At 49.1% G+C, this 26003-nt stretch overlaps 1 protein-coding gene across 1 annotated transcript in view; it reads left to right on the forward strand.

Moving 5' to 3' along the window:
• Positions 1–26003, forward strand: part of doc2b (double C2-like domains, beta) — a 48282-nt gene that overhangs the window by 19820 nt on the left and 2459 nt on the right. Inside the window, exons 2-6 of the mRNA XM_037467995.2 lie at positions 5276–5355; positions 14510–14584; positions 18006–18115; positions 21058–21184; positions 24536–24693. Of these exons, the coding sequence (XP_037323892.1) occupies positions 5276–5355; positions 14510–14584; positions 18006–18115; positions 21058–21184; positions 24536–24693 (550 nt within the window). The remainder of the gene's footprint in view (positions 1–5275; positions 5356–14509; positions 14585–18005; positions 18116–21057; positions 21185–24535; positions 24694–26003) is intronic.

Consider the following 26003-nt stretch of genomic DNA (forward strand, 5'->3'; position numbering starts at 1 on the left):
TGTATTTTAGAAGTGGATTAGGGAGAAGAAAACGATAATTCATTACTCCTGCATCATGGAGATGGAGGAAGGCCCTAAAATCAGGAGATAAAGAGGAGAGAGAGAGAGAGATTCCTCACGCTGAGACAGGTTTTGAAACTCTGAGTAAATTGGAATTCGATCCATCTGTTGTTGATTTAATCATCTTATTAGGAGCTCTTCTTCCACGAGCCGTCACAATGAAAACATCGCATTGATAATTACAAAAAGAAACAAACACAACCGCCCCCACCCATTGTACCGCATATAAAGCAACAACAACTGATGCCCAGCACACGGCAGGGAGCCTAAATACAGCCTGCTATTTCATCATCACCTGCACGGTATTAACTTAAGAGCCGTAGCTCCACCATCGGTGACCTGTTGACCTTTCACAAAGTGACCCCTCGCAGTTCTGTCATTGCCTCGCGGCCAAGGCGCATGAAGAAATCGCTCCCCTCGTTTGATGTTGCGTTTAAACCAGGAAGGTGCAGGTCAATCCGTCAGAACCTCAGAGCAACGGAATAACCCAAAAGAAATAGAAAAATAAAAAAAGATTGTCTGGTTGCCAACTGGCCAACTCTTCATCATCGTCCAATCCCTGCAGAGCAAAAATCAATCAACTTAATTGACGTTATCTTCTAAGAAACAGACAACAAACCAGCATTTTATCTCCTACGAGCTACATCATCAACCCTAAACCTCTCACAGAGATGTTGACGCCCGCTAGGTTCACTAAGGGAGGGGGGGGGGGACATCTATTCCATAAACTGTCATATTTCTGTGATAAAGCCTCAACTTGAAAGAACTGATCGATGGGAGTCAAGGTCACCTAGAGGACAGGGCTGGTCCCCAAGCGTAAGACCCTTTATAATCAGGGGACACTCCAACATCTTAAATCTGCCGTTCACCTGCGTTTGTTTCGAGCTATAATCTACAAGAGATTAGTTTATTATGTAGCAGGGTTTTAAGGATGGAGTCCTAATTCAAGTCATCTCCAGCCTCCAGATCCGTAATCAGCCGACCTTTATTCCAAACTAGATAAATTGGAGTATTGATGCTGCCAGCTCGCAGCTTCATCAAAAACTAACAGAAAGGCAATTTGAGAGGGAGAAGAAAGCGCCGCCGCCTTCGCGAGACGCCGCTCGAACAAAGAGGCGGCGTTCAGGGCCGTCGAGTTATGATGAGTTATGAGCCGCCACGCGCCCGCCACGCAGGGATTCACAGGCCATTTGGCCTCGTAGACGGACCTGAGCTCCAGCTGCCTGGGCTGTAATACAGATGTGCCCCCCCCGCCCCCCTCCGCCCCCTCCTCTGGGGGAGGGTCCTAATCACCCCCACTCGCCCCGGCTTGGGTTTGAGGAAAAAGACAAAGAACGAACCTGATTCTGCCAAAAAGCCAAAAAGCCAACAGTGTGGTTCCGCATGGACCAGCAGCCAGTCAGCTGGTGTGTCTGGAGATCCGTCTCCATGACAACTGGAAGGAACTCCATCGGTTCGTCCGACTGGAATGTGCGAGTTCCAGTACTGATGCCTGACCATAACCAGCTTTGCATCTTTGACACCCCCCCCCCTCCCTCGGTGAGACTTCATCACTGGGCCGAGCTAAAACAAGTTCATCCTTTATCTGTTAATGTCACGCTCTGCGCACCACAGCTACATTCTACAGACGCGGATCTAATGCCGGGAGTCTGGGGGGGGGGGGGGACGTGTCACGCTCCAGCGGCTGTAGTAATCAACAGGAGGCTGACCTCTGCTCCCATACAGGGATGTGACCCCCCCCCCCCCCCTTCTCCTGCCCGGTGTTTTTGTGGAGAACATGTTGATGTAAATCCAGCTGGTGATGATGAAAAAGAAGCAGAGGGTCGGCTGCTCCCATGATTTTGGACCCAGAGGAAGGATGTGAGCGCTTTGCAGGTAGAAATGTACCAGAGGTACAACAGTGAAAGTTGATTGTTGTCATGGTAACAGCACAGCTGGCCGTGAAGGCCCTCAGGAAGAGCACCGCGGTCTGAAGCAAATTTGATATAGCGACCAAATGGGGGAAATGCAATTTTCGGTTCCTTCTTACGATGCCATGGAGCCCAAAAACACTTTTCCCTCTGACTGAGAAATCAATAACTCAGCAGATCATTCTTTTCCAGGTTAATAAACCAAGCAGTTCTTTGGTTTATTAGGCATATTCAACTTGAATTACCCTCATCTAAGCTCTTTGTCCTTGTTTGTTCTTGTGAATAAAAATAAATCCATCTGGAAACAAATCACGCCTTTTAATTCAAAATTGGATTCTTCATTGGATTTACAGTTGTTAAGGAGCTTGGAACTATATGCTTGGAACTATATCTAAATGTATTATGCTGCTATCTTTAGAAGGCTATATATTGAATATACTGGTGTGGTAACTTCTCTTCTTCAGTTTAACTTCAGTCTCTAAGTGGCGGCCAAAATTGAGACGTATTAAAGTCAGAGTGGTTGTGAGTGAATACGAACTCTAATCTAAAAGAATAACAGTGTTTTGGGAATCTTAGTCCTTCATAACGTGCAAATGTGTGAGGTCATGAACTATCTGAAATGAAATGACTTCCTCTGTGGGAGGAAGAAGTGGGAGAGTTTCCATCAGGTTTCACACAATTACCCTCCATGAACCCACTTCATCGTAAAAAAACCCCGCTGAGATCTGAAGGCTGGGGTCAAAAATCCCTAAACACTGGCGCGTGAGCACTTGAACGCCGACTTTCAGCTATTTAACGGCACCCTGATTGCACTTCAGTTCCACCTGAGCGAGCCCACGAAGCGCGAACGGGCCCGCGGAGTTCACGGGCCGCGCCCGGCAGGGTCGACACTCAGAAGTCGGGCTCCAAGGTGCACGTAGGCGTAGGGTTCGGATCCCCCTCTTATGGGGCAACGGGTTTGAAACAAAGAAACCCCCCGTTGGAGGCTCGGCCCGTTGTTTCAAGCAGAGGTGGCTGCACACGGCGACCACGCTCGTCGTCCTGTGTTGCCCCGGGAAACGACCACAAGCGGCCTCATTCATCTCCCGCGTTTAATAACAGCGGCCTCACCGCAGCGCCACCTGCCGTGTTTTTATTCCCACGTATGAACTGAGCGTGTTTTACCTGATGAGGTCACGGTGAGGGACAGGAAAGCATGAACCTCGAAGCGAGATGTTTCAGAGAAGCATCTGAAGACCTCGCTCCAATAATTATTCTGTTAATGTATTACTTTCTTTGAAAGAAATGGTCTTTTGTGATTCTTTGCAGATAATTGGGTTATTACGGCTGTCAAGTGGCCTCGCAAATTGAGTTAAACCCATCAGCTTTCTTATCAGTCTTTTTTCTGAAAGTCACAGAAATGTGGAGGCACAGCAGGAGATTCCACTTTTGTTCTATTCCCCCAGTTCAGAGCGTCTTACTGGGGTCTCCAGATGGATCAAGCATCTGCAGCGCAAAACACATCGGAGCAGTTCCTCCATCATGACGGAATCCTTAGAATGAATGAATGAATGAATGGCAGGACAAACTGTTCCCTCATCCCTATTTTTTTACTTAAACATTTTCCTTTTCCTTTGTCACCAGACGAGATTTTGCTCCATAATCGATGTGCTCGTCCCAGCTGACGCACTCAGAGGAACCTCTGTGCTTCCCTGTCAGTGAGAATGTTCAGGATCAACAAATACGAATGCAGACGGCAGATAAAAGAGAGTGAAGCCCGAAGAACCTTGTTGATTGATTGATTGATTGATTCATTCCCTCAGTAAACGTTGTAGTTTATGGTCTCAATCTCTAGTTTCAAGTCTTCTTCAAAACAGCGTGATTTGCATTTAGTAAACGATGGATCATCTAAAATCGAATAGATTGAAGCAGGGTGCGCTTGAGGGCGGGGCTACCTTGTGATTGACAGGTTGCCCTTATACTGTGAGTGTTTGTCTTGGATCTTGAATCCTTTTGCAGTTTGAGTTTTCTGTTTATTTAAGTTAGTCAGGAAAACATCTGATGATTCACACGCTTCTAAAAAAGCGACCACTGCCTCTTCCCACATTTCATTGCTCCTCTGCTACGTTTGGGCCGATTCTATTCGGAGGTTCTTCAGGGGAGTCAAAGCACGGAGGAGGTGCCGACTACAGTATCCATAAGTGCAATTACAAATCCATGGGTGTTTCCATTGCTGGAGCAAATATCAGTGGGTGAAATCCGCCCCCCCCCCCACGCGTCCTCCGCGTAATATCGTGGCTCCTGAAGCGTTTCATCGACCCGGGAAAATGACCGACCCATTTGGGAAGGACAAAGCGCGAGGTCACGCCATGAATCGCCCTCAGTTCACCGCTCGGCACCTCGCCGCTTCGGCGGAGGCGGGAGGCCTCGGGGTCTGAAGAAAAGATGGTTAATTAGATCAAGCGAGAGGTGAAGGGGTGGGGTGGGGGGGGGGGTCTCGCTTCCCGCCCGGGGCTCAAACAACGCGCCGTCGCACACCTCGAGCGAGAGAAAGGTTGCCATGGAGATAATTCAACCTCCGATTCTGGAATTATGATTTCTCATCAAAGAAAAAGAAACCTGACAGCGACTTGAAATTCTGCGAGGGACCTCACCTCAAAGTTCCTGATCTTCACTAAGCGTTTATCATCGTCACTTTTGGATCTAACTGATGTGTTGGTTGGTAAACAGCCTGCAGCCCATTGGAAGTGTAACCATTGAACTACGTCCTACGTTCATTCTTCCATTTCCACTATTCGACACTCGAGCCGCCCACTCGCAGACATGCGCGCGTTATTTTTATCACAGCGGCGTGTTGCTCTTCGTCTCGCCGTTGGTACTGTGGACACGAGCCGAGGGGGGGGGGACAGGAGTTCAGGGGTCACCCCCCTCCAGACTGTAATCTCCACGGTAACGGCTCAAAGAGAGGGTTTTTTTTAAAACATTAAAACACATGCAACAATGTAACAGATTTTGGGCCGTTTTGCTTCCATAACCGTCATCGTCATCTGTTGGAAATATAAAAACATCCAAAATACGCCATTTTGATTTGATGGCTTGCTGTGTTTTCTGATGGGACATAATGAGACATCCACGATCCCATCTGTAAGAACCTGTAACGTGCGAAATGAAACGAGAACTTTGAACCTGAAAATGAGGACACGTTCAATGATTGCCCTGCCGAGGAGGATGGAGGAGGAGCCGCTTGGGGTCCTTCTCTCCACAACCAGCCGCCCCTCCTGTCACTCATTTCCTTTTCTCTCTCTCCTTCTGCTCCGTCTTCACAGCCACGTTGGGGACCTTGGAATTCAGTTTGCAGTACGACCAGGAGAACAACGCACTGAACTGCACCATCAACAAAGCCAAGGTGAGTCCCCCCAGGGGTCACGTCACCGACATCACACATCTGGGCTCGGATCAACTTTAGATTTCGCTTTGATAGAAAACCCCTTTACCCTCACCACGAGGCGACAAAAGGCCGTTTCGGACATTTCAACACGTTTCAGTTCAACTGTCAGACGTGAAGAAGTTCAGCAGCGGCCCTCCTCTGCGTTTCAGAGGACGCGTACACCGGCAAACAGGAAGCGGAGGAATGGAGACTTCACACGTCCCACTGTGGAGATGTTTATATATATATCACCATCGCATATATATATATATATATATATATATATATACAGTATATATATATCTCAAATTATTTCTGGAATTGGTGGAGACCAAAAGTGAGCAAGAAGGACAATGCACATTGGACGGGCAGTCGGTGAAATGTCAAACTTTGACCTCGACCAAAGAGAAGGTTTTAATAAAAACAGCACATCATCAGAGTGGACCTTTAAGTTCAATTTTCCTCTATTTTTTTAAAATTAATAATACATTCCCTCACACCGTAGTGAGAACGCCATCTGTCCGTGTTTGAGGTGTGAACCTGCTCGTGCTGCACTTTACAACCTACACGTTTCCCTCTTTTTTTTTCTTTTTCTCATGAATCTCATGAATGCAGAGCAGAATTTCTTCAATCGTTTCCGTGAGCCCGACAGCATCCAGTGATCGGTCCACAATCAATCCCCTGCGCTCTCTCTTTTGATCAGCAACACGGTTCTTCTCACTCAACAATTAACTCCAATCACAGTCTCCCTTGTCTCTCTTTCTCCTGACGAGACGTTTGGGGTTCAGAGCCTGACGGCACGAGGCCGACCCGGGAGCTCAACTCAACACGATGACGTTAAACAAAGTCACTGCAGCATTCACGATGGGAGTGTATTTTTAATAACGCCCTGTGAGCGTGATGGTGTTGTTTCTAACCATGAGACGCCGGAGGGACGATGCATATATTTAGATCTCACTTGATTCCTCGACGAAGGAAGGCCGGAGAGGGCAGCAGGAGGTGCAGGGCTCGAGTCCTCTTTCGGGGGTTGTAAATGCTTTTTTTTGCAACAGAGCTGTGATTAAGAGCCAGCAGGTGGGGAAAGGTCCCCCAGGTGTGGGCACCCGGGTGCATGTGGAACTTAACGGTGACATCGCAGCATTTACCTCCAGGCTTAATGGCTCAGTAAAATGCATTCGCATTCATTCTTTCTTTTTGTTGCACGCGTTGCAAACCGGAGCGGAAAAGCTAAATCAAGGGATGCGTGTATTCAATATGTGTCCAGATCCAAATTCAACTGTAAATAATCTAAATTCAAAGAGCAACTTTTACACTTTTCATTGAATCACTGCGAGCGGCAGAAGGGGCCCGGATCAGAAAAGATTAGACTGAATCAATGCTGCCTACAGGCTTCCTCCGGGTAATGGAAAACCAGATTAGCATTGATGAATTATTCAGTAAATACATAATACAAACATCTAGCATATGGGCGGGTTGGACTGCATTAACAAACCACATCTAACTTTTTAATAATTGTGGAGTCCGAGTCCCTCGACTGCGCTTGTTATGATAAAGTGGCGTTTCCCCCCCCCCCCCCAGCTGCCATAACTCTTCCTGTCGGCTGCGGAGGGAAGTGGCATCGGAGGAGCCGGTCTTGGCAGCGTTGGACGGCGGAGGTGGGCATCGTGCCATCTTGATTTATGGCGGTTATTTTCTATACTGCTCTGCTGCCCAGCCAGCCAGAAAAGAAATGATGTCTTTTACTCCCTGAAATAACGTATGGAACGTTTTTTGGGGATTATTTTCTGTTGCTGCAGTGGCTTCAAAAATAACCCGGGGATTGAGAGAACCTCAGTTAATGGTTTCTCTGATTGGAGCTCATGGAAGAAAGAGAGAAAGTGAAACACTAAATTCTGATCATTCTTCTCTGGTTAGTGTTTCGTAATGGGGAAGCAGTAATGGCGTTGGAGAGAGAAGGTTAGGGTTACCCCTTAGGTTACCCCCAACCCTAACCCTCACATCACACATTGAGCCTCTCCAACTGCAATTTTGTTTGTTTTTTTAAAAGTTTGAGGTCTCGACTTCCTTTTCTTGAGAACTTTTAATTATTTGAATTATTAAGTTCCATGTGTGTGACGTCGCGCAAAGCGCTTTAACGGAGCTCCTCTCCTCACCTCGTGCATTCAAGGCCGTTTATTGTCCCTTCATTCCCGCCACCAGCTTTATTGTCCCTTCAATTAAGCTGCCAATCAGCGGCTCAGCACTTCGCCCTCTCTCCATCTCTCCTATTATAACACAGACTGAACATCGTGCGGTAACACGATTTTGCTTTAGTTGCCGTCGGCGTGACTCGGGTCCCTCGCCGCTCCAAACAACCAACGCTCACAGGAACACGCCTCGGTTCTGATGCGTTCTGCAACGTCCTAATGAAGCTCTCGTGGACACCGAGGAAGCCGTCTAAAATATTTCCTCAAAGGTTGCGGTGGAGCAATTTAAAAGGCAGAGACTCCGTGAGTTTCTTACCGAGCGGTTAATCCACTTTGTGGGTGGAAATGGAGACGTGGCTCGGAGTAATGAGGACAAACAGTCGCGGACTCTGGTTAACGTGTAATTAAATGCTTCACCTCCTCGTGTCAACTGCTGGAGAGCCACAAGTATTCCATTATTACCCTTTAGTGGGTTTTTTTTTTTAATGAGGGGTACTAACGAGGTAAAATAACCTCTCCCGTCCCCTTGGGGATTTCTCTTTGACCTTTAGTCTTTGAGGGATATCTACGATCTATCTATTTCCCGTCGACTGTGAGCCGCTGCTCGCCGTGACATCACAGTCCGTTTCTAACGAGCTCGGGAGGGTTGTGACCACAAAATGTGCACCGGCGAGCCGCGATGAAGCATGTCTGCATGCGTCGATCAAACACACCGTTATTAAGAGCGGTCGCAGGTTGATATTCACTCATTATGTGAAGTGATTCCAGTTTAGATACGTTTATTTTAATGGGACGTTTCACCTCTTTGCTTGCCTCACATTAGCTTTAGCCTCATGCTACTTGTAACCATTGGGTTACTAAGTGACACTTAGTCATCAGAAATCTTTTTTTCTTTGTTGTTGACTTATTAAAGCCTTCAACTCACAGCGTCACCTGGCCAGCGTCAGTGCGTCGATAACGCAGGAAGCGAAGCATGCCGCATCCATCACGACGGCTCACGTGATGGAAATAAATCCATTTAGCCCCTCGAAATAGGCTTTGATTAAGTTAAAATGGGAGTACGCGCGCGTGGTCGTTGGGGGAGATGGGGACGTTGCTCAGAGTGACCAGTCGCGGGGGGTGGGGGGGGGGGAACGAACGCAGATAAAGAGTTCGGTCTTCTCCCTGCTTCTCCCTGTGAGATTGTGTTGAATCGTACAGATCGACTCAGAGCTTTTACTCAATAATGTCACACGTTTCTTGAACCCGCGAGGCTTCCTTTCTTCCGCGTCTCCTTCCACGCAGCAAACGGGCCGTCGAGGGGTTCGAGACTCGCCGATGACTCACCGAGTCGCCACTTCACGGCTCGCTCGCCCCGCAGAGGCGGGAGAGAGCGCGAGAGGCCTGCAGCTCAGGTTCAACGGTCAATAACTAATTGGGCGAAAAGGCCGAGATAACCAAATGCTGTAATGAATCCGGCGCGTCGTTACGTTGAAGATCAAGGTGCTCTGCTCGGTGACACGGAGCCACAGCAGAGCTGCCGTTGAAACCGACGTCACAACCTTCTCAAAGCGCCCCGCTGACTAAACACTGTTCATCATGACGTTTGTCATCGGGTCCATCCTGAGGCGCCTTGCATACAAAGTGGAAACATGTGTCGTCTAATTTAACCGAACGGATGCAAAGATGCGTCCACACACATTTTTAAAAATGCCTCAATACAGTATCGAAGTGATGCAAGTGAGCTGAATTTGCTTGTGCCGGTAAGAGGAAGTGCAGACACTGAAGGATGCGAGGCTCCTTGAGGCTCCTTGAGGCTCCTCCGGGCTTCACTTCCTCTCACTTCAGCCGGTTCTTCAGGTAGACCACCCCCCCCCCTCCCACCACAAGCTGACTGGTGTTGCCTGAGCTCACCCCTAGTGAAAGAAACAGCGAGTTTCTGACTGGGAGATATTGGAGTCCTGCATGTCGACGTGGACATTTTCATTGCCGTTCTGTTGCTACGGCAACATCGGCGGGCCGAGTTCTTGTCAGCTACAGCGTTAGCAAACAATGAAAAGTCTTAAAACACACTTCATATCTTGTATTAAATCCCTTCAAGGTCTTCATATATTATATAAGTCAGAGCAGGAAACTTGCCTATACAGTATATACTTACAGTATATAATATATACACAAGATATGTATTCCTTGGACGAAAAGCAGATACGGTATAATAAGAGCTGACCCAGGCTCTCATGCGTAAGGTGTAGTTTAAATAGTAACATACCAACTACAGAGAAACAAAGAGCTGTGTGAGTGGGAAAGGTTTTGACATCTGTGCATTGTCTCTCGCCACAGCTGATCTGAGGTCTGTTTTATGTCTCCCGGAACGATCTGTTTGGATCGTGGATAATAGAAGGTGTTAAAAGTCTAAAGATGGATCCCTTTCTTTCTTCGTTTCTCACTCTCAACTCCCGGAAGCAAAAAAAGGAGGGAAATCCAGCCCTGTTGCTGCTCTGGCCCCAAAGGACTCTGGGATTCCGTCCTCTGTCTATTAGGACCAGCAGCCCTCAGGGTTCGTCCTCAGGGAGCCCAAGAATTCTTACGTCAGGTTATGGAGGTATCACAGCGGCGGGCTGTTATTGTAGAGGCGAGGCCCCCCCCCCCGGTCATTGAAACAGACGACGTCTCACTATTCAATTGCAGATCCCAGGCTTGTTTACTGCGCTGCCCGCACTGCAACCTACCTCAAGACTCCACTGCAACCCACCTCAAGACTCCACTGCAACCCACCTCAAGACTCCACTGCAACCTACCTCAAGACTCCACTGCAACCTACCTCAAGACTCCACTGCAACCTACCTCAAGACTCCACTGCAACCTACCTCAAGACCCCACTGCAACCTACCTCAAGACTCCACTGCAACCTACCTCAAGACTCCACTGCAACCTACCTCAAGACCCCACTGCAACCTACCTCAAGACACCACTGCAACCTACCTCAAGACTCCACTGCAACCTACCTCAAGACTCCACTGCAACCTACCTCAAGACTCCACTGCAACCTACCTCAAGACCCCACTGCAACCTACCTCAAGACTCCACTGCAACCTACCTCAAGACTCCACTGCAACCTACCTCAAGACCCCACTGCAACCTACCTCAAGACCCCACTGCAACCTACCTCAAGACCCCACTGCAACCTACCTCAAGACTCCACTGCAATCCACACATGAGTGGGTGTGTGGGAGTGGGTGTGTGGGAGCAGACACACACTCACACACACGCACACGCAGGCTCTTTTGTGTTCATTATCTGTGTTGGTATCTGTTTTTGTGTCGCTGTTTTTTACGTTGAAAAGCTTTTGAATAACAACTTGCCTTCGTCTCTTTTTAATCCCAGTAAAAAGCAGCGAGTGAGAAATACTTTATTCCTATTGTTCAACTTGTCACTAAATATTGATGAAAAGTCCAACGGAGGCTTTTCAGAAAGGATGAAGCTGATGCGTCATGGCAACGGCAGAAATCAATTGTGATTCATATCGTATCTTATCTTACCGCTAACACGGCTGCTGTCGAGTCCCGGACCGAAGCCGTCTTTGTCGGCCTTTCCTCCAAACAGAGGATTGATGAGTTTGTGCGTCGTCAGCTCAACTTCTTCCTCTCAAGCCGGGCTAGGTGGGGGTGGTGGGGGGGGGGCAATATAGGCGCGGCCCGGGAATGAGGCATACATCATCTTAAAGCTGAAGCATGTAGGCGGGTGGTGTAACCTGGTTAGCATGCTCAGGTTGTTAGTATTATTTTAAAGAGAGTTGTGTGGAAGTGATCCTATTTCGAAGCTTTCGTGGCCTGCTGCCATTTGTTGCCCCAAACTACGATTCACTAAAAGCTGGAAACAAACAGGTGAGCAAACAGAGAAATATTCTAGACTTTATAGACTTTATCCACTGCTGCACCGCCTGCTTCTTCCCATTCTCTGCATGTTTGTTTTATTGCTCCGACTTTAATTTCACACGATCAATGTTATCTTTCTTCTTCTCCTCCACCTTTCCTCTGCATGCATCGTCGTCTCCGAAAAAAAAAAAAAAAACAGCTTCCTATCCCCAGATACAAGAAGGTAAGTCGCTAAGTCGATAAGCTCAAATCCCAACCAGCCCCCACCTGATCAATACACTCAAGACCCAGTGACCCCCGCCCCCCCCTCCATCCCCCCCCACCCCCGGTGGTGTTCCGTCTCTTCTGGCTGTAAATGACTGCACTCTGTGAATAATGACTCGCTGAGACGAGGTCGACTCGTTTATCCGCAAATACTTTGAGAACAAATAGTGAGGAGGAGGCGATGCGGTGATTGATTACAACGCACCAAAAGGTCGACCGATTTACTGATTCATTAAGAAGAGACACGCCCCCCCCCCCCCCTCCCTAAAAGAAGCGTTTCCACGGCATGAATCGCGCTGTTCAGGTAGTTCTTTTTAATTCGTCGTGGTAATTCATAGTTTTGGTTTTACTAAAACAAAATTTATTCAGCTCAAAGCCTTCAACGGTGTTCTGTCATATTAATCTCTCGAGGCCACATTGAAATTTACATTTTGATTGACAAATCAATATGAAAAAGATTAAGTAGAGAAATAAGGCACTCACTAGCTTACTGAAATATGGATTTCAATCATTGTGCTACTTTGTGTCCCTTAAGATGTGACACATTAAGAGGAAAACTTTGTTCCTTATCTCACTTCAATAACGATGCCCCCCCCCCTCCCCCCGTCTCCCCCTCCCCTCCTACTCCATCTTAAGCCTCTCGATTACCACCGTTGACATTCATTGGTGACGAGCGGGACCCATCTGCCCCCCCAGCTGTTCCCAGGTGGCCCGCGTGGCCTTAACCCCTTCTTTAACACCACTGTGTGTCAGCTCCTTCTGGGTGAGATCAATGCCCCGTCTCATCCCTCCTGTCCTCTGCTGGCCCCGGTGATTGATGCCCCCCCCCCGGCCCCCCTGTTACCGGGGCAGTCAGATATGGTAATGAAGACGTATGCCCCCGGCTGTGGGAAACGAGCACCTGTGTGGGACTCACTGAAGATAAAGAGGAGGCTATAAAACACACTCGCAGGGCAAACGTCTCAATAGTACTGGTTCTTTTTACTGGTACTTCTGCAGCACACTGGCCAATGGTTAACATTATGCAATTATTGCTTCATTCTCAGCAACAGTGTGAGTGTGAGATGGGAGGTGTGTGTGCGTGTGTGTGTACACGCTGATGCATGTCGCACATCTGCCTCATTCACACCGGCCATTTTCCTCCAAACGTGGGTAATGATGATGAACCGAGTGTTGGGCACGGGCCTCTCCGTTGGACCGCGTGGAGCAGCATCACGACGGAACGACCACCGACACACGCCGAGGCACACGTGCAATTTCAGCTGCTGGGTTGTTTTTGTTTTGTTTGGTTTGTTTTTTTGCAAAAAAGAGGGGAAAAACAAACGAGTGTCTGCAATTCAGATCAAGCGCGTGGCGTGGAGCCGCATGCGGCCGCAGGGAGGAGGAAATGAGAGAGAAGATTGGGGAGAAAGGGTCACGGCGAGTGCCCAGATTGAGGATCAGAGTGAATGTCGGCGCTCGGATTCCCTCCGAGCTGTTTTCACACCGCTTTCATTCCTCTGGAGGCGGAAACTCCAGTAACATATTCATTTCAAAGGTAGATCAAATATTACGATATAAAAGATGCGATGCTTCCATCTCAATGCACAGGCTGTGACTCATAGATAATCACAGTACAGTATGAAGTGAACACTTTTCATTCTGCCGACTGGGCCGAAAAGTGCAGTTATTCTAAGAAACTTCCAGCAAGTCCTATTTCTGTTCTTCCCTCCTCCACAGTTTTGAGATCTAAACGCTGCAGATGAGAGAAGAGACTTGATGAGGACCTTTGATAAGCTCGTCTGCTTCAGCTAATTACTTTACACTGACGCCAATTAAGCTGCGCGAGCAGCGAGGTCTGAACCGGATCCAGCCGATCAGAAAACCTATTATTCCAATCAATCTATTACCATACGGCCCCCTAACAACACTGATGCAGCTCGGGGGTGGGGTGGGGGGGGGTGTACATGCAGATTATGGCCCACCTGTTTACAGGTGTGAGTGATTAGTCGATATAGATTTGGGGACGGTGTGATTAAAATGATCCCCCAATGATGAATCCTGGCGCCGTGTCGCCTCGTCGGGCGGCGTGTCGCCTCAGAAGGCGGCGTGTCGCCTCAGAAGGCGGCGTGTCGCCTCAGAAGGCGGCGTGTCGCCTCAGAAGGCGGCGTTGCCGTTCCGCTGCCAGCTCCTCCGGCCGAGTGGCGAGCTCCTCTGCTAAGCCGGGTAATTGTGGGCGAGTGGACGTCACATTTGTTTTGTTTTTTTCCTCTTCCTGATCCATTAAAGAAAGAACCATAAAGACTGGGAGCAATTAGACTAATGGAACTGGGATTGAGATAATTGGACCTCGCGGCTAATTTGGTGGATGTGGGGTGTTTATTATTTGCCAGACGAGAAGTGGAATCCTTTCATCGTGAGGTTTTATGTGTCATGTTTTCAGCTTCATTGTTGTGTGTGCAGAGGATTCACAGCAAAGAAAAACTAAAAAAGGAAGAAACAAAAGGAAATCCTTGCAATGCAAATAACTAGGAATGAAGGTGTTGAGGGAAACCGGACAAAAGGCCAAACTTGAGTTCCTGACGTTTTTATTGGACGAAACGCTGAAAGTCCTCCGAGACTTCGCCCAGCCGAGGTCACGAAGAGCCACGGACCAATTGTCGTCTTTGTGGTCACTTTGAGTGACCACAAAGACGCAACCCGCCCACCAAGAGACGCAGGGGGACTGAGGACGCACCGCGCTGAAACCATCTGAGGATAAAAGGGCACTAAATAGAGTTGTGATGACGAGGACGTCTCTTCCCTCCGGTCTGTCCGTCTCATTGTCTCCGCGCTGTGTTTCCTTCACAGGGACTCAAGCCCATGGACCACAACGGGCTCTCCGACCCTTACGTCAAGTTGCATCTGCTGCCCGGAGCCAGCAAGGTGAGATCTTTTTCACCCTTTCACTGCTTTTTCACAACAAAAATAAAACACACACACACACACACAGAAAAAGAACCAGAGATGGAAATGAATCTTAAATGTCAAAAGGCCGTCGATGAGTTCTTTAATTTGCTTGCGTCTGCCGGGAGGCCTCGAGGTTGATTTAATCCTTTCATTAAAGTCCTCACATCGAATATAGATGGTGTGAATGAGCACCTCCACAAAAGCAGCTTATTGAAGGCTGAAGCTGTGCGATTGTCATCTACCTGACTCATGACTTCCTTTCTTCACTTTCTCCCGCCCCTTTTCACTCGCATCTCGCATTTTAGTCTTTTCATGCAGACTTTGTGATTGTTTAGCTCCCTCTTCTTCTTTGACTTTGGAGCGTTCAAAGTTTGTGCGGCGCTATGCGGGGAATGACCACATGACTTACTGACTGCTGGGTCACTCTCTGAAGGTCTTCCTTCATTTTATCCCGTCAGAATCAGAAGAGCCGGACGAAATACACAAAACCGGATCCACTATCGATTTAAAATGCCCACAGCTGACAATCATCATTTCGAGTCTTGAGCATCGCCAGCGACCTTTGACCCAGTGGGGTCAGATCGTCCTTTAGACGACGCGGCGCTTTGTCACGATCGTCTCTAAAGGAACATCCTTAAAAAAAAGTAACATCAGAACAGTTCTGTGGGAGGAGTGGTTTGTTGCTGTGGTTCTGCTGGCTCTCTGCAGGCAGATGGAAGCCGTCAGACGTCAGCGCTGCATATGTTGGAATCGGCGGCTTCCATCGAGGGGACGAGCCCACGAACGACACACTGCCGCCCTGTTGATTTCATGCAACACAAATAAATGAGTGTTTTCGTGCAGAACCCGACGACGCTGAGACAGGACTCGAGGTTTAAAAATAGACCAATCGGCGAGAAGGAAGCGGCATCGTCCATTCAGAGAGCGACAAACACAACAACAAAAGGCCCGACAACCGGAATTAGGCGGGAATGTAATAATTCACACGACACACGGGGCCCCATAAAACAAATCAACAGCGCGCCTGCTGCCGGGCCTCGATTAGACGACTCCGCCCCCCCCCCCCCTCAATCAGAGGACAGAGGCCAGCGCTCTCCTCCCCCCGCTGCGTTGGATCCAGAGACCTCAACCAGAGGGAGAAACCCCGCGGCCGCCTTCTGCTGACGCAAACCCAAGCTAAACGAAGCGGAGTTATGAGCAGAAAGAACTGGTCCCATAATCCATCAGCACACGGATGTGCTACATGCTACACGCGTGTAGTGCATGACACATGTTCGCTCAGCGTTCACTGAGAAACGAAGGACTGTGTTTTTAACAGCAGCTTTTCCCGGGGCCTCGTATCCAAGGTGATGGAACCCAACAGATGGTTTGAAAGTTTCCCCTCTGACTAAAATCGATTTACTCGATTTGACGGGAAAAAAAAGGCCGGAGGCGCTTTTGTTTTTTACGGTTTTTAAATATTATAATATGTACGTTTTTAATATTTAAATGGTTCAGTTCTCACTGGCTCTCGCACAGGCTGAAGATGCGCTTCGTTTGTCCCCCCCCCCGCCCTCCACCCCGTCGTCCCTGGATCTTCTTGTGATGGATGTGGAGGAACTTTTCACACATGCACTTCATAAGCCGACTTAATTGTACTTTTTAAACCTTTCTGCATCTGACATTTCTTTTCTGCTCTTCGGGAGAAGTCCGGTGTCTGCACTTTAGTTACTTGAGATTTTTTGAACCCCCCGTCCCCCCTCGTCCCGCCCCCTTAAAGATGGCTTCCTCTTTCCTCCCTGTGTGTCCTGAAATGTCACAGATTATTTCGCTGCTGAGTGAACAGAAACTCCACCAAAGCATCTCCTCTGGATTTATCTGGTGTCTCGGGGGCCTTTTGCATATTCCTGTCAGTACAAACAAGATGCCCCCCCCCCCCCCCCCTTTGACATTTGTCACAGCTTGCTCTCAAGGTAATCATTAGGCCCGGTCTAAGAGCCTCATTAGGAGCCTGTGAGGAGGTCACATGTTCTGCTCGCACTCTAATCACAAGTGAAGTTTTCCCGTTCTGACGCAACGCCGGGTCACCGGCTCGTCTCCTCCGAGGCCCCCGCCGCCCCAAACGCCAGGTTCCACATTAAAAACTGCCCATTTTCCACTGAACCGCGAGAACAGAGAGAAAAGACACTCGTGCTTTCGTACAAATTCGCAACAGCGGAGTCACACTTCCTGCAGCCGATCAGACTTAATTAACTGCCAGATAAGATGTTGAAATAAATTGCACCAACAATCACTTGCATCTCCGAGACTTTAAATTGTTCCATAACAGAAACATTCAGATTGGTATTTGATGGGTCGCTTATTGCTTAAAGTGTCTCAGAGTCTGAGGCTTTAGACGCACTCTATTGTCAGCTGTCTGACACGCACATGACAAAAGGTCCAGATGTGCATCGCACACAATAACGCCGTCTGTCATATTTCCAATATTCATTTAATTTTCATTTAAAAAAAGTTTCTCATGCACGGAGCCCCAAGATGGATGACGAAGACTCGGCAGGAAGTGGAACAGCTTCATCATCATCCACCCATCGTTAGGAGGAAGAAAGTAGTCAATTAAAAACGGACAAAAGGGAAAACATTTAAGGAGGAACTGAACACTTCAAAGTATTTTTTAACTGAATGATGTGACTCCACCGTGATGAAATAATGACTCACAGCGGCGATGTGCGTTTAATGTGTCGCCGCCGCTGACGACCAATCATTATCGAGACAAAGAGAGCGCGCACGAAGGCGCCTTCAATTAGCCGTTTGGCTCGTTAGCGCGCTCTCGTTAGCTCGCTAATTCCACTGTTTCCATGGCGACGGCGGTGAGGAGGGGAACAGGAGCGGAGCAGCTGGTCAGCGCCGGGTCTCCAATGTGCCCCCTGCGGGGGGGGCGCGACCCCAGAGGGAAGCAGACGGGCGATGAGACTCTATGGGACACTAGGGGACACTAGGGGACACTAGGAGACACTAGGGGACACTAGGAGACGCTAGGGGACAAAGGGACGGCGTGGTGCCTTATTCCAGCACCAGAGTTAGTCTCAGACTGGGCTTCTTCCTCCTTTATCTCATTTTGAATTGGAAAGTAAGGTTTTCATTTAACGAAGCGCGTCATTCTCCTCCTCCTTCTTCTTCTTCTTCTTCTTCTTCTCGTCCTCATTGAAGGCGTCGCTGGTCGAGGACTCCAGGTGCTAAGAGTCTCCCAGGTGTTGCTCCAGTTGTTGCGTCAAAGGATGTCTGCTTTTTTAAAGCTGTGATGCCAGATTTAGGTTTATAATCAGCGAGAAGGGGGGAGGGGGAAGGGAGAGGGGGGGGCAGTAAATCCATAAAGATGTTTAATCCTGTTAAATTGCCGCCGACTTTGTTTGTCTCTCAGGCCAATAAACTTAGAACCAAGACCCTGCACAACACACTGAACCCCGTCTGGAGCGAGACCCTGACCTACTACGGCATCACCGACGAGGACATGGTCCGAAAGACTCTCAGGTAGGACACTCTCCTGAAGGGGGGGGGGACATATGTAAGGAAGGAGATTGAATTAAATGAGAGCAATAAAAGGGGAGGAAAGTAAGGAAGTTCATTAACGGAATGGGGGGGGGGGGGTGAATGGGTGGAAAGATAGGAAGTGAATTAAAAGGAATGAACGTGTCAGGGAGGGGGGTTAAAACAAGGGAGGGGGCAGGAAGAGGGGAAGTTAATGAAAGAAGTGGACGGGTGGGAAAGCGAAGGAAAGGGGGGGGAAGCGGGGAAGAAAGACATCACAGAAATGAGAAGAAGAAGAAAGAAAAAAACATGAACAAATGGGGAGGGACGGATATTTAAAGTGAAAAGAACGTGTTTTCAACATCAGCTTCTTCAGGGAATCTCTCCGTGGCTCCAGAGATAAATCACTGACTTACAGCCTATTTCCCCCCGAAACAAGTTATTCATCCTGCGGATTCTTCTCTCCACAAAGAACCCCCCCCTCCCCCCTCCCTTTAAGGGCTGAGGAGATCCTTTTGTTTCTCTAATCTGCAAACAGCACATTGGTTGGCTGAGATAACTTGGGTTGTTTGCATTTTCTCCACCGGAGAAAAGAATAAAAAGCTGCTGATGATAAACGTGACGCGTTATGAAACCAAAGTGTTCTTTGCTCCTTTATTTTTACCCAAAGTGTTATCAGTGTAGTAGAAGTTATATAATCCCATGTAGTAGCTACAGTGCAGAATATTCCCCAATGTGTCTCCAGTCTGCGATGATTATTATTATTATTGATGCAGCTAAACAACACAGTGAAAAGGTTTTTTTTTTTAAAGGAGCGACTGTGATCAAAGCAGAATATTATATAAGGTAGAAGAAGACTAAAAGCTGAGCAGCATTCTCATGGGGACATTTTGGGGGGATTAATCGCTGAGGAATTCTCAACCACCTCATTAAATCAACGTTGTTGTCAAATCAGCATCATCAACTGATGATATAACAATTGTGGAATCATTTCAAAATGTCATTATTAATTGTGCGTTTTTAGAAAGCCACACAGCTGCGGAGGAACTTCTCAAAGATCTCCTCCGATAAACAACACACACACACACACACACACACACACACACACGATACGATGCTCTCGGGCGCCATGTTTTTTTTTCTCCGCATTGGGGGGCTGATTACGAGAGACAGAGAGGCCTCTGAAACAGACCTGGCGTACGGCGAGTCATCATTTATCCAAGGACAGGAAACGCTCGCCGTACGTGTAGCTTTGAACCCTTTCGGGTTTGGGTCCGTCCGGCACCACGCAGCACGCCAAGCGCACGCCGTCGTGGGCGGCGTCACGTGGGGGGGAACCGTGTGGCCTTGATGCTGGGGAACCGGCGCGTTAAACAAATAAAGCAAAGCGAGCGGCGCTGATGGAGTGAACCGGACCCGCCCGGCGCCGCGTGCTCAGGTCCGAGTGGTGATTTGGTTTTTAACGAGTCCGACTGAGCAGAAACACCTTCAGTCGCTCACCTGAAATCGCTGCTTCTGCTCACTTTGCAGGATTTAAACATTTGTGAAAGGTGTCATTATCCCGTCAGCAGCTGTCACATGGAGTCAAAGGAGGGGGGGGGGGGTTTAGGTTGTAGCTCCGCCCTCTCAGCAGCAAAGCTTTGAAGCTCTATTATGTCTCATCCTCCTCCTCCTTCAACCTGCTCTCCTCCTCCTTCTCCTTCAACCTGCTCTCCTCCTCCTCCTTCAACCTGCTGTCCTCCTCCTCCTCCTCCTTCAACCTGTTGTCATCCTCCTCCTCCTTCAACCTGCTCTCCTCCTCCTCCTTCAACCTGCTCTCCTCCTCCTCCTCCTTTAACCTGCTCTCCTCCTCCTCCTTCAACCTGCTGTCCTCCTCCTCCTCCTCCTTCAACCTGTTGTCATCCTCCTCCTCCTTCAACCTGCTCTCCTCCTCCTCCTTCAACCTGCTCTCCTCCTCCTCCTCCTTTAACCTGCTCTCCTCCTCCTCCTTCAACCTGCTCTCCTCCTCCTCCTCCTTCAACCTGCTCTCTTCCTCCTCCTTCAACCTGCTCTCCTCCTCCTCCTTCAACCTGCTCTCCTCCTCCTCCTCCTTCAACCTGCTCTCCTCCTCCTCCTTCAACCTGCTCTCCTCCTCCTCCTTCAACCTGCTCTCCTCCTCCTCCTTCAACCTGCTCTCCTCCTCCTCCTCCTTCAACCTGCTCTCCCCCTCCTCCTCCTTCAACCTGCTCTCCCCCTCCTCCTTCAACCTGCTCTCCTCCTCCTCCTCCTTCAACCTGCTGTCCTCCTCCTCCTTCAACCTGCTCTCCTCCTCCTCCTTCAACCTGCTCTCCTCCTCCTCCTCCTTCAACCTGCTGTCCTCCTCCTCCTTCAACCTGCTCTCCTCCTCCTCCTTCAACCTGCTCTCCTCCTCCTCCTCCTTCAACCTGCTGTCCTCCTCCTCCTTCAACCTGCTGTCCTCCTCCTCCTTCAACCTGCTGTCCTCCTCCTCCTTCAACCTGCTCTCCTCCTCCTCCTTCAACCTGCTGTCCTCCTCCTCCTCCTCCTTCAACCTGCTCTCCTCATCCTCCTCCTCCTCCTTCAACCTGTTCTCCTCTTCCTCCTCCTTCTTCAACCTGCTCTCCTCCTCCTTCTTCAACCTGCTCTCCTCCTCCTTCTTCAACCTGCTCTCCTCCTCCTCCTTCAACCTGCTCTCCTCCTCCTCCTTCAACCTGCTCTCCTCCTCCTCCTTCAACCTGCTGTCCTCCTCCTCCTCCTCCTTCAACCTGCTCTCCTCATCCTCCTCCTCCTCCTTCAACCTGTTCTCCTCTTCCTCCTCCTTCTTCAACCTGCTCTCCTCCTCCTTCTTCAACCTGCTCTCCTCCTCCTTCTTCAACCTGCTCTCCTCCTCCTCCTTCAACCTGCTCTCCTCCTCCTCCTTCAACCTGCTCTCCTCCTCCTCCTCCCAGGATCTCGGTGTGCGACGAGGACAAGTTCCGACACAACGAGTTCATCGGGGAGACGCGGATTCCCCTCAAGAAGCTGAAGCCCAACCAAATCAAAAACTTCAACAACTGCCTGGAGAAACAATTACCTGTGAGTCCAAAAGGCGTCAAAACGGGGGTTTTGGGAGGAAGGCGTTTGTGACCAAGTGACATGAATGCACTGAATGTGTTTAGATTCATTATGAACATTGAACGAGAAAACAGGACGTGCCGGTGTACCGAGGGCAGAACGAGTGTGTAATTAAGACCTTTCCTTCAGGCACGCGATCTCATGGTTGCGTTTACTGGTCTCTTTATAACAATTGTTTTCAAACCTGATTGTTTTTCAGATTAGAATTCGTCCCGGGAAACAAAAACCCGAGTCTCGTTATTACAGCCATGACAACCAGCAGGTACTTCAGCGTTTCAGTGGAGAAACAAACCACACAAGTGACGCCTCGCCGTCGCCACGCCATTCCGTCGACCTTTCACACGGCGCCGCTGGGAGCGGATCCCAGTACCCAGAAAAACAGAACTGAGATCATTACAACACGTTCAGCGGTTTTTATTTGTCACACGGTGACCACACAGGAGTACCTTAGGAGGAGTACCTGTGAGGTAAAAACAAAGACGGGAGGTGCTGCTACGTCTTCACAACCTGCACCGCATAAAAAAAAGTGTGAAAGTGATTTAGAAGATGGAAGGTGGACCTGCTTGGAGTGGAAGCTCTGCTGCAGCTGTTTGGACGGGTCCAGAGCTGCCTCCTAATCCTCCTGAGCAAGCACCACCGTGGAGGAGTTCTGATGCTCCTCAGACCTCCTCAGACCTCCTCAGACCTTTACACAAGCTGCGGAGCAGATGTTTGTGTCAAACTCTAATTTTTTTCTTCTCTTTCTATGGCATTAAATGTCTCACCTCAGCAACTGAGAGCATAAAGCACAGTTTAGCAATTTCCCCCCATTGAAAATTCTTCAAAGCCAAGTGAAGCTATGACGGACGCCGGTGAGACGGAGAAGCTCCGCTCGCTCTTGAAGCAGCAGCTGAGCAGATCCGATTTAATCATCTCACCGGCTGTGATGGGCGACCAGCGTCAGCTCCCCCCCGGAAAACACGCGTCCGCCTCTTCCCGCGGCGTCAACACGTTCATCTTCATCTGTATTTTTGACACCAATACGTTCACAGAGAAGGAAACCAGAGCCACGCGTTGGGTTCCAACCTTTCACAATAAAATCCCTTGACGTCTACTCTGAAATAAAACGGATAGGGCTTTTTCGCCCGCTCTTATTTTGGAGGGGTAAGGGTGTAAATGGTGGAGCCCGGGCGCCGGTCACGAGACGAAATGTAGTTTAAGAAGATAAACGATTATATTCCACCAGCTGCATACCGTTGTAAATCGATTGATCTTCAATCTGAACCTTTGGAATTTATAGTGCTGTTTAAGTTTTTACATCAAAAGTTTACCGCTGGCCACTGAGTGAGCAGAGAAACCCTCGGGGGGGTATGGGGGGTATGGGGGGGGGGGCGCACACCAAAAAGACAAGAGGAGCTGTTCCTTTGTTTCGGTAGACTCGAGGCAGATGAACACCTGTAGATCTTCTGTTCCCCGAGAGGTCGCTGACCTCCAACCAGGACTTTGGCAGGAGATGTTTTGCAGCTTCTGACCCTCGTCGGCTTCCACCTCAAACTGTGTGTTAAGTCTCAGTCAAATAGGAGAAGCCCTCTTCATCCTGGGACGTCACCTGACCTGTTTCATCTGGTGACCCCCCCCCTTTAGGGTTGGGTTGCTGTGGACACAAATGTTGACTCATTATTCAGACATTCATTCAGAATGATGATCGGACAGTCAGGTCGGAGGTGTCCGGTTATACTGTGCGTTAAATCAAATTAAAGGACATCCTCCAGTCGATCTTAATCGAGTTCTCCCACCCCACCCCCCCCCCCCGGGCAACAGTGCAATTAGCTGTAAAATCTTAAGCAAACACGACTGCTCGGGAGTGTGTTTGTTCATGTAAGTTGATTTCATGTTTGAGCAGATTGATGGAAAGAGGAAAGGGAAATCTGTTGGACAGGACCTCCCGTCCGCCTCATGGTCCTCCTGCAGAACGTCTCGTCTCACGCGGAGAGAGGCGGGAAGGACAGCGGGAAGGACAGCGCGGACAAAGGCACTGAATGGATTTGACGGACGAAATGGAGGCCCGGGTCCACGAGTCCGCCCCCCCCCCACCCCCCCCGGAGACATCAGATTAGTCCGTCCAGCAGTGTCCACACGCCTTGTGTCCTCCGCGCTGTGGGGAGGACGGGACGCGGTTTTCCTCCCTCGCTTTCGGATTCTTTTATCGTGCTTTTTTGGACACTTTTTGGGCTCTTTCACAGCTGCCCGTTCAGACGGAATTATTCCAGCTTGTAAAATTATTTTGGGTTTTCGTTATTAGAAAAGAAAATTCCATTTCATGGTTTTAAAAGGTTTCTAAAAAAACCCTTTTTTTCCGAGCGGAGGTTTCTTTAGACGCCGAATGCTTCCTGTGACTGAGGCGACAACAAAAGAGCGGTGGGAGCGAAGCCAAGTGATGAAATGTTCCGCCGGACAGCTAAACAATAAACGGAAAGTCACTTGAAAGCACCGTGAAGCCGAGGGGAGCTTCATATTATTGCTGGAGGAGAGGAGGGGGGGGGGCAGTCTTTCAACTTGCAGCCTTTAGCCGTTTCTGAAATGCAAATGTTGCACATTTGGGGTTCCGTCTCAAAGGACACGATGGAGTGTGCACTTCTTTTTGCTTTCAACGTCGACGAAATTGGTCATCAAGTCAATTTTCATTTATATATCAACCAAAATCCCAAAGTTGCCTCGAGGGGCTTCGCAATCAGGGCGACGCGCTGGGTCCCGAGGGCCTCGCCTCGCAGACGGCGGGGGGGGGGGGAGTGAGACGGAATAAAAAAAAAAATGATTTTTTTTTATGCATATCAATTTGAAATGGCACAAACCAAATTGAAAAGAACTCGCGGTCCCATTTCCCACGTTTCTCTCAAGTCGCCATTGATAAGCGTGGAGCCCATGTGCCTTACGCCATGTATGTGCGCGGTCGCAATCAGCAGCGGCGCCACTTCCTCTCTCGCAAATTGCATTTCTCAGTCAGCGGGCGTCAGCAGTGGAAAACAAAAACAAACGGTAAAAAGCTCTTTAGGGGCCACGACAAAAGTCACATGCTCGCGTATTTCTTCTCCCCCCCCCCCCCCCCTCGTTGAACGCTCCCCTCGCTCCCCCTCCCCAAAGAACACGCCAAATTAATTTTGATGAGGCCATTAACTTCCCATCTACAGCGGAGGTGACACCAATCAGCCAATCAGTGCACGGCTGATTGTCATCACAGTCGACTTACTTTCACCGAATGCTTCGCGTTGCAAAAGTGTTCGACAAAGTGCGTCGCCTGGTAAACTGTCTCCTCCCTTCCCCCCCCCCCCGCAGGTCAACAAGACGGAGGACAAGTCCCTGGAGGAACGGGGGCGCATCATGATTTCCCTCAAGTACAACACCCTCAAGTCCTGCCTGGTGGTGGGCATCATCCGCTGCGCCCACCTCGCCGCCATGGACGCCAACGGCTTCTCCGACCCCTACGTCAAAACGTCAGTGCCGCCTCCGTCGCAGCGTTGTCCTGCCGCTCCAGTCAACTAATCCACCAATAGATTCGGGTTTCACGGTTCGGTATCCACAACCATTTCATTTTCATTTCCCCCCCCCCCCCCCCCCCCAAAAAAAACGGTGTCCGAGGAAAATGGATAGAAAGAAAACGTGGCCTTTGGCGCGCACCAGAGATCAATAATACCATTAAGAAGCAGCCGCCGGGCTCCGTGAATACTGATGTCATATTCCTCAGCAAATTGGCTTTTTAGTCTCCAAGATAAGTGTCAAAGTGTCAAACCGCCTTCGCCCTCCGCCAGCCCTGGAATCTCAATCGTTACGCCGGGAAACAAGCGTCCGTGCATTAAAGCAAGCATCCCCCCCCATCAACCCCTCCCCCCCCTCATTGCTCCTCATCACGATGAGCGGGGAACGTCTCAGCAGAGAAAGCGTCTCCTCGCCATCATCAGATCCTCCGTAAAGGCTCAAAGTCAAAGATGTCTTCAAGTCTCTGTGACCCCGTCCCACTCAGTGAAATAAGCAGGATGAGAGCTGGTTAGCGTTAGCTGCTCGGCCCCCCAAAAAAACGCTGTCTTCTTTCAAGCTCCGTTCAGTAAAGAGAAGGTATCCTGGTGTGTTTAAGCTGTTTGAAGGAGACCAGGAAAAGATGACAATAAAGTAAAGGGATATTGCTCTACTCTGACTTTAGAGAGACTTACGTGTAACAGTAAGAAGTACAACCTGTCAAATACAAGAAGTACAACCTGTCAAATACAAGAAGTACAACCTGTCAAATACAAGAAGTACAACCTGTCAAATACAAGAAGTACAACCTGTCAAATACAAGAAGTACAACCTGCGTCATGAAGGTTGCTGCGTGCAGGTTTGCGTTTATGGTCGTCTGCATTCGGCTTTCTAAAGAAAATGTTTCTTTTTGTTAATCAGCGCGCTATTAATATTAAGAATGACTGTGACACCAAATGTGAAATGTAAGTCCCTCCGTGTGAGAACATTTGCATTAAAAAAAAAATAAGCACATTTCTCGCATGACAAATGTAATTATACGGGAGGACTAAATGAGAAGGCTGTCGTCCTCGTGACATCGTCTCCGTCGGAGGTGAAATCATTAACTTCTGCATCGGCAGCAAACCTCCCAAAATCCTGCCGAGAAGCCTTCAGAGGCCGAGTCTCTGCAGAAGGATCGCAGCGTCAAATCCTCAAAGCTTTCAGGACATTTTGAACTGCTTTGTGACTCGTAAATCCGGGAAAATTACCCACAATTCAGTGCAAGCGTTAGAGGCGTGAAAAAAAAAGG

The sequence above is a fragment of the Pungitius pungitius genome, chromosome 16, assembly GCF_949316345.1.
Source record: "Pungitius pungitius chromosome 16, fPunPun2.1, whole genome shotgun sequence".
Classification (NCBI taxonomy): domain Eukaryota; kingdom Metazoa; phylum Chordata; class Actinopteri; order Perciformes; family Gasterosteidae; genus Pungitius; species Pungitius pungitius.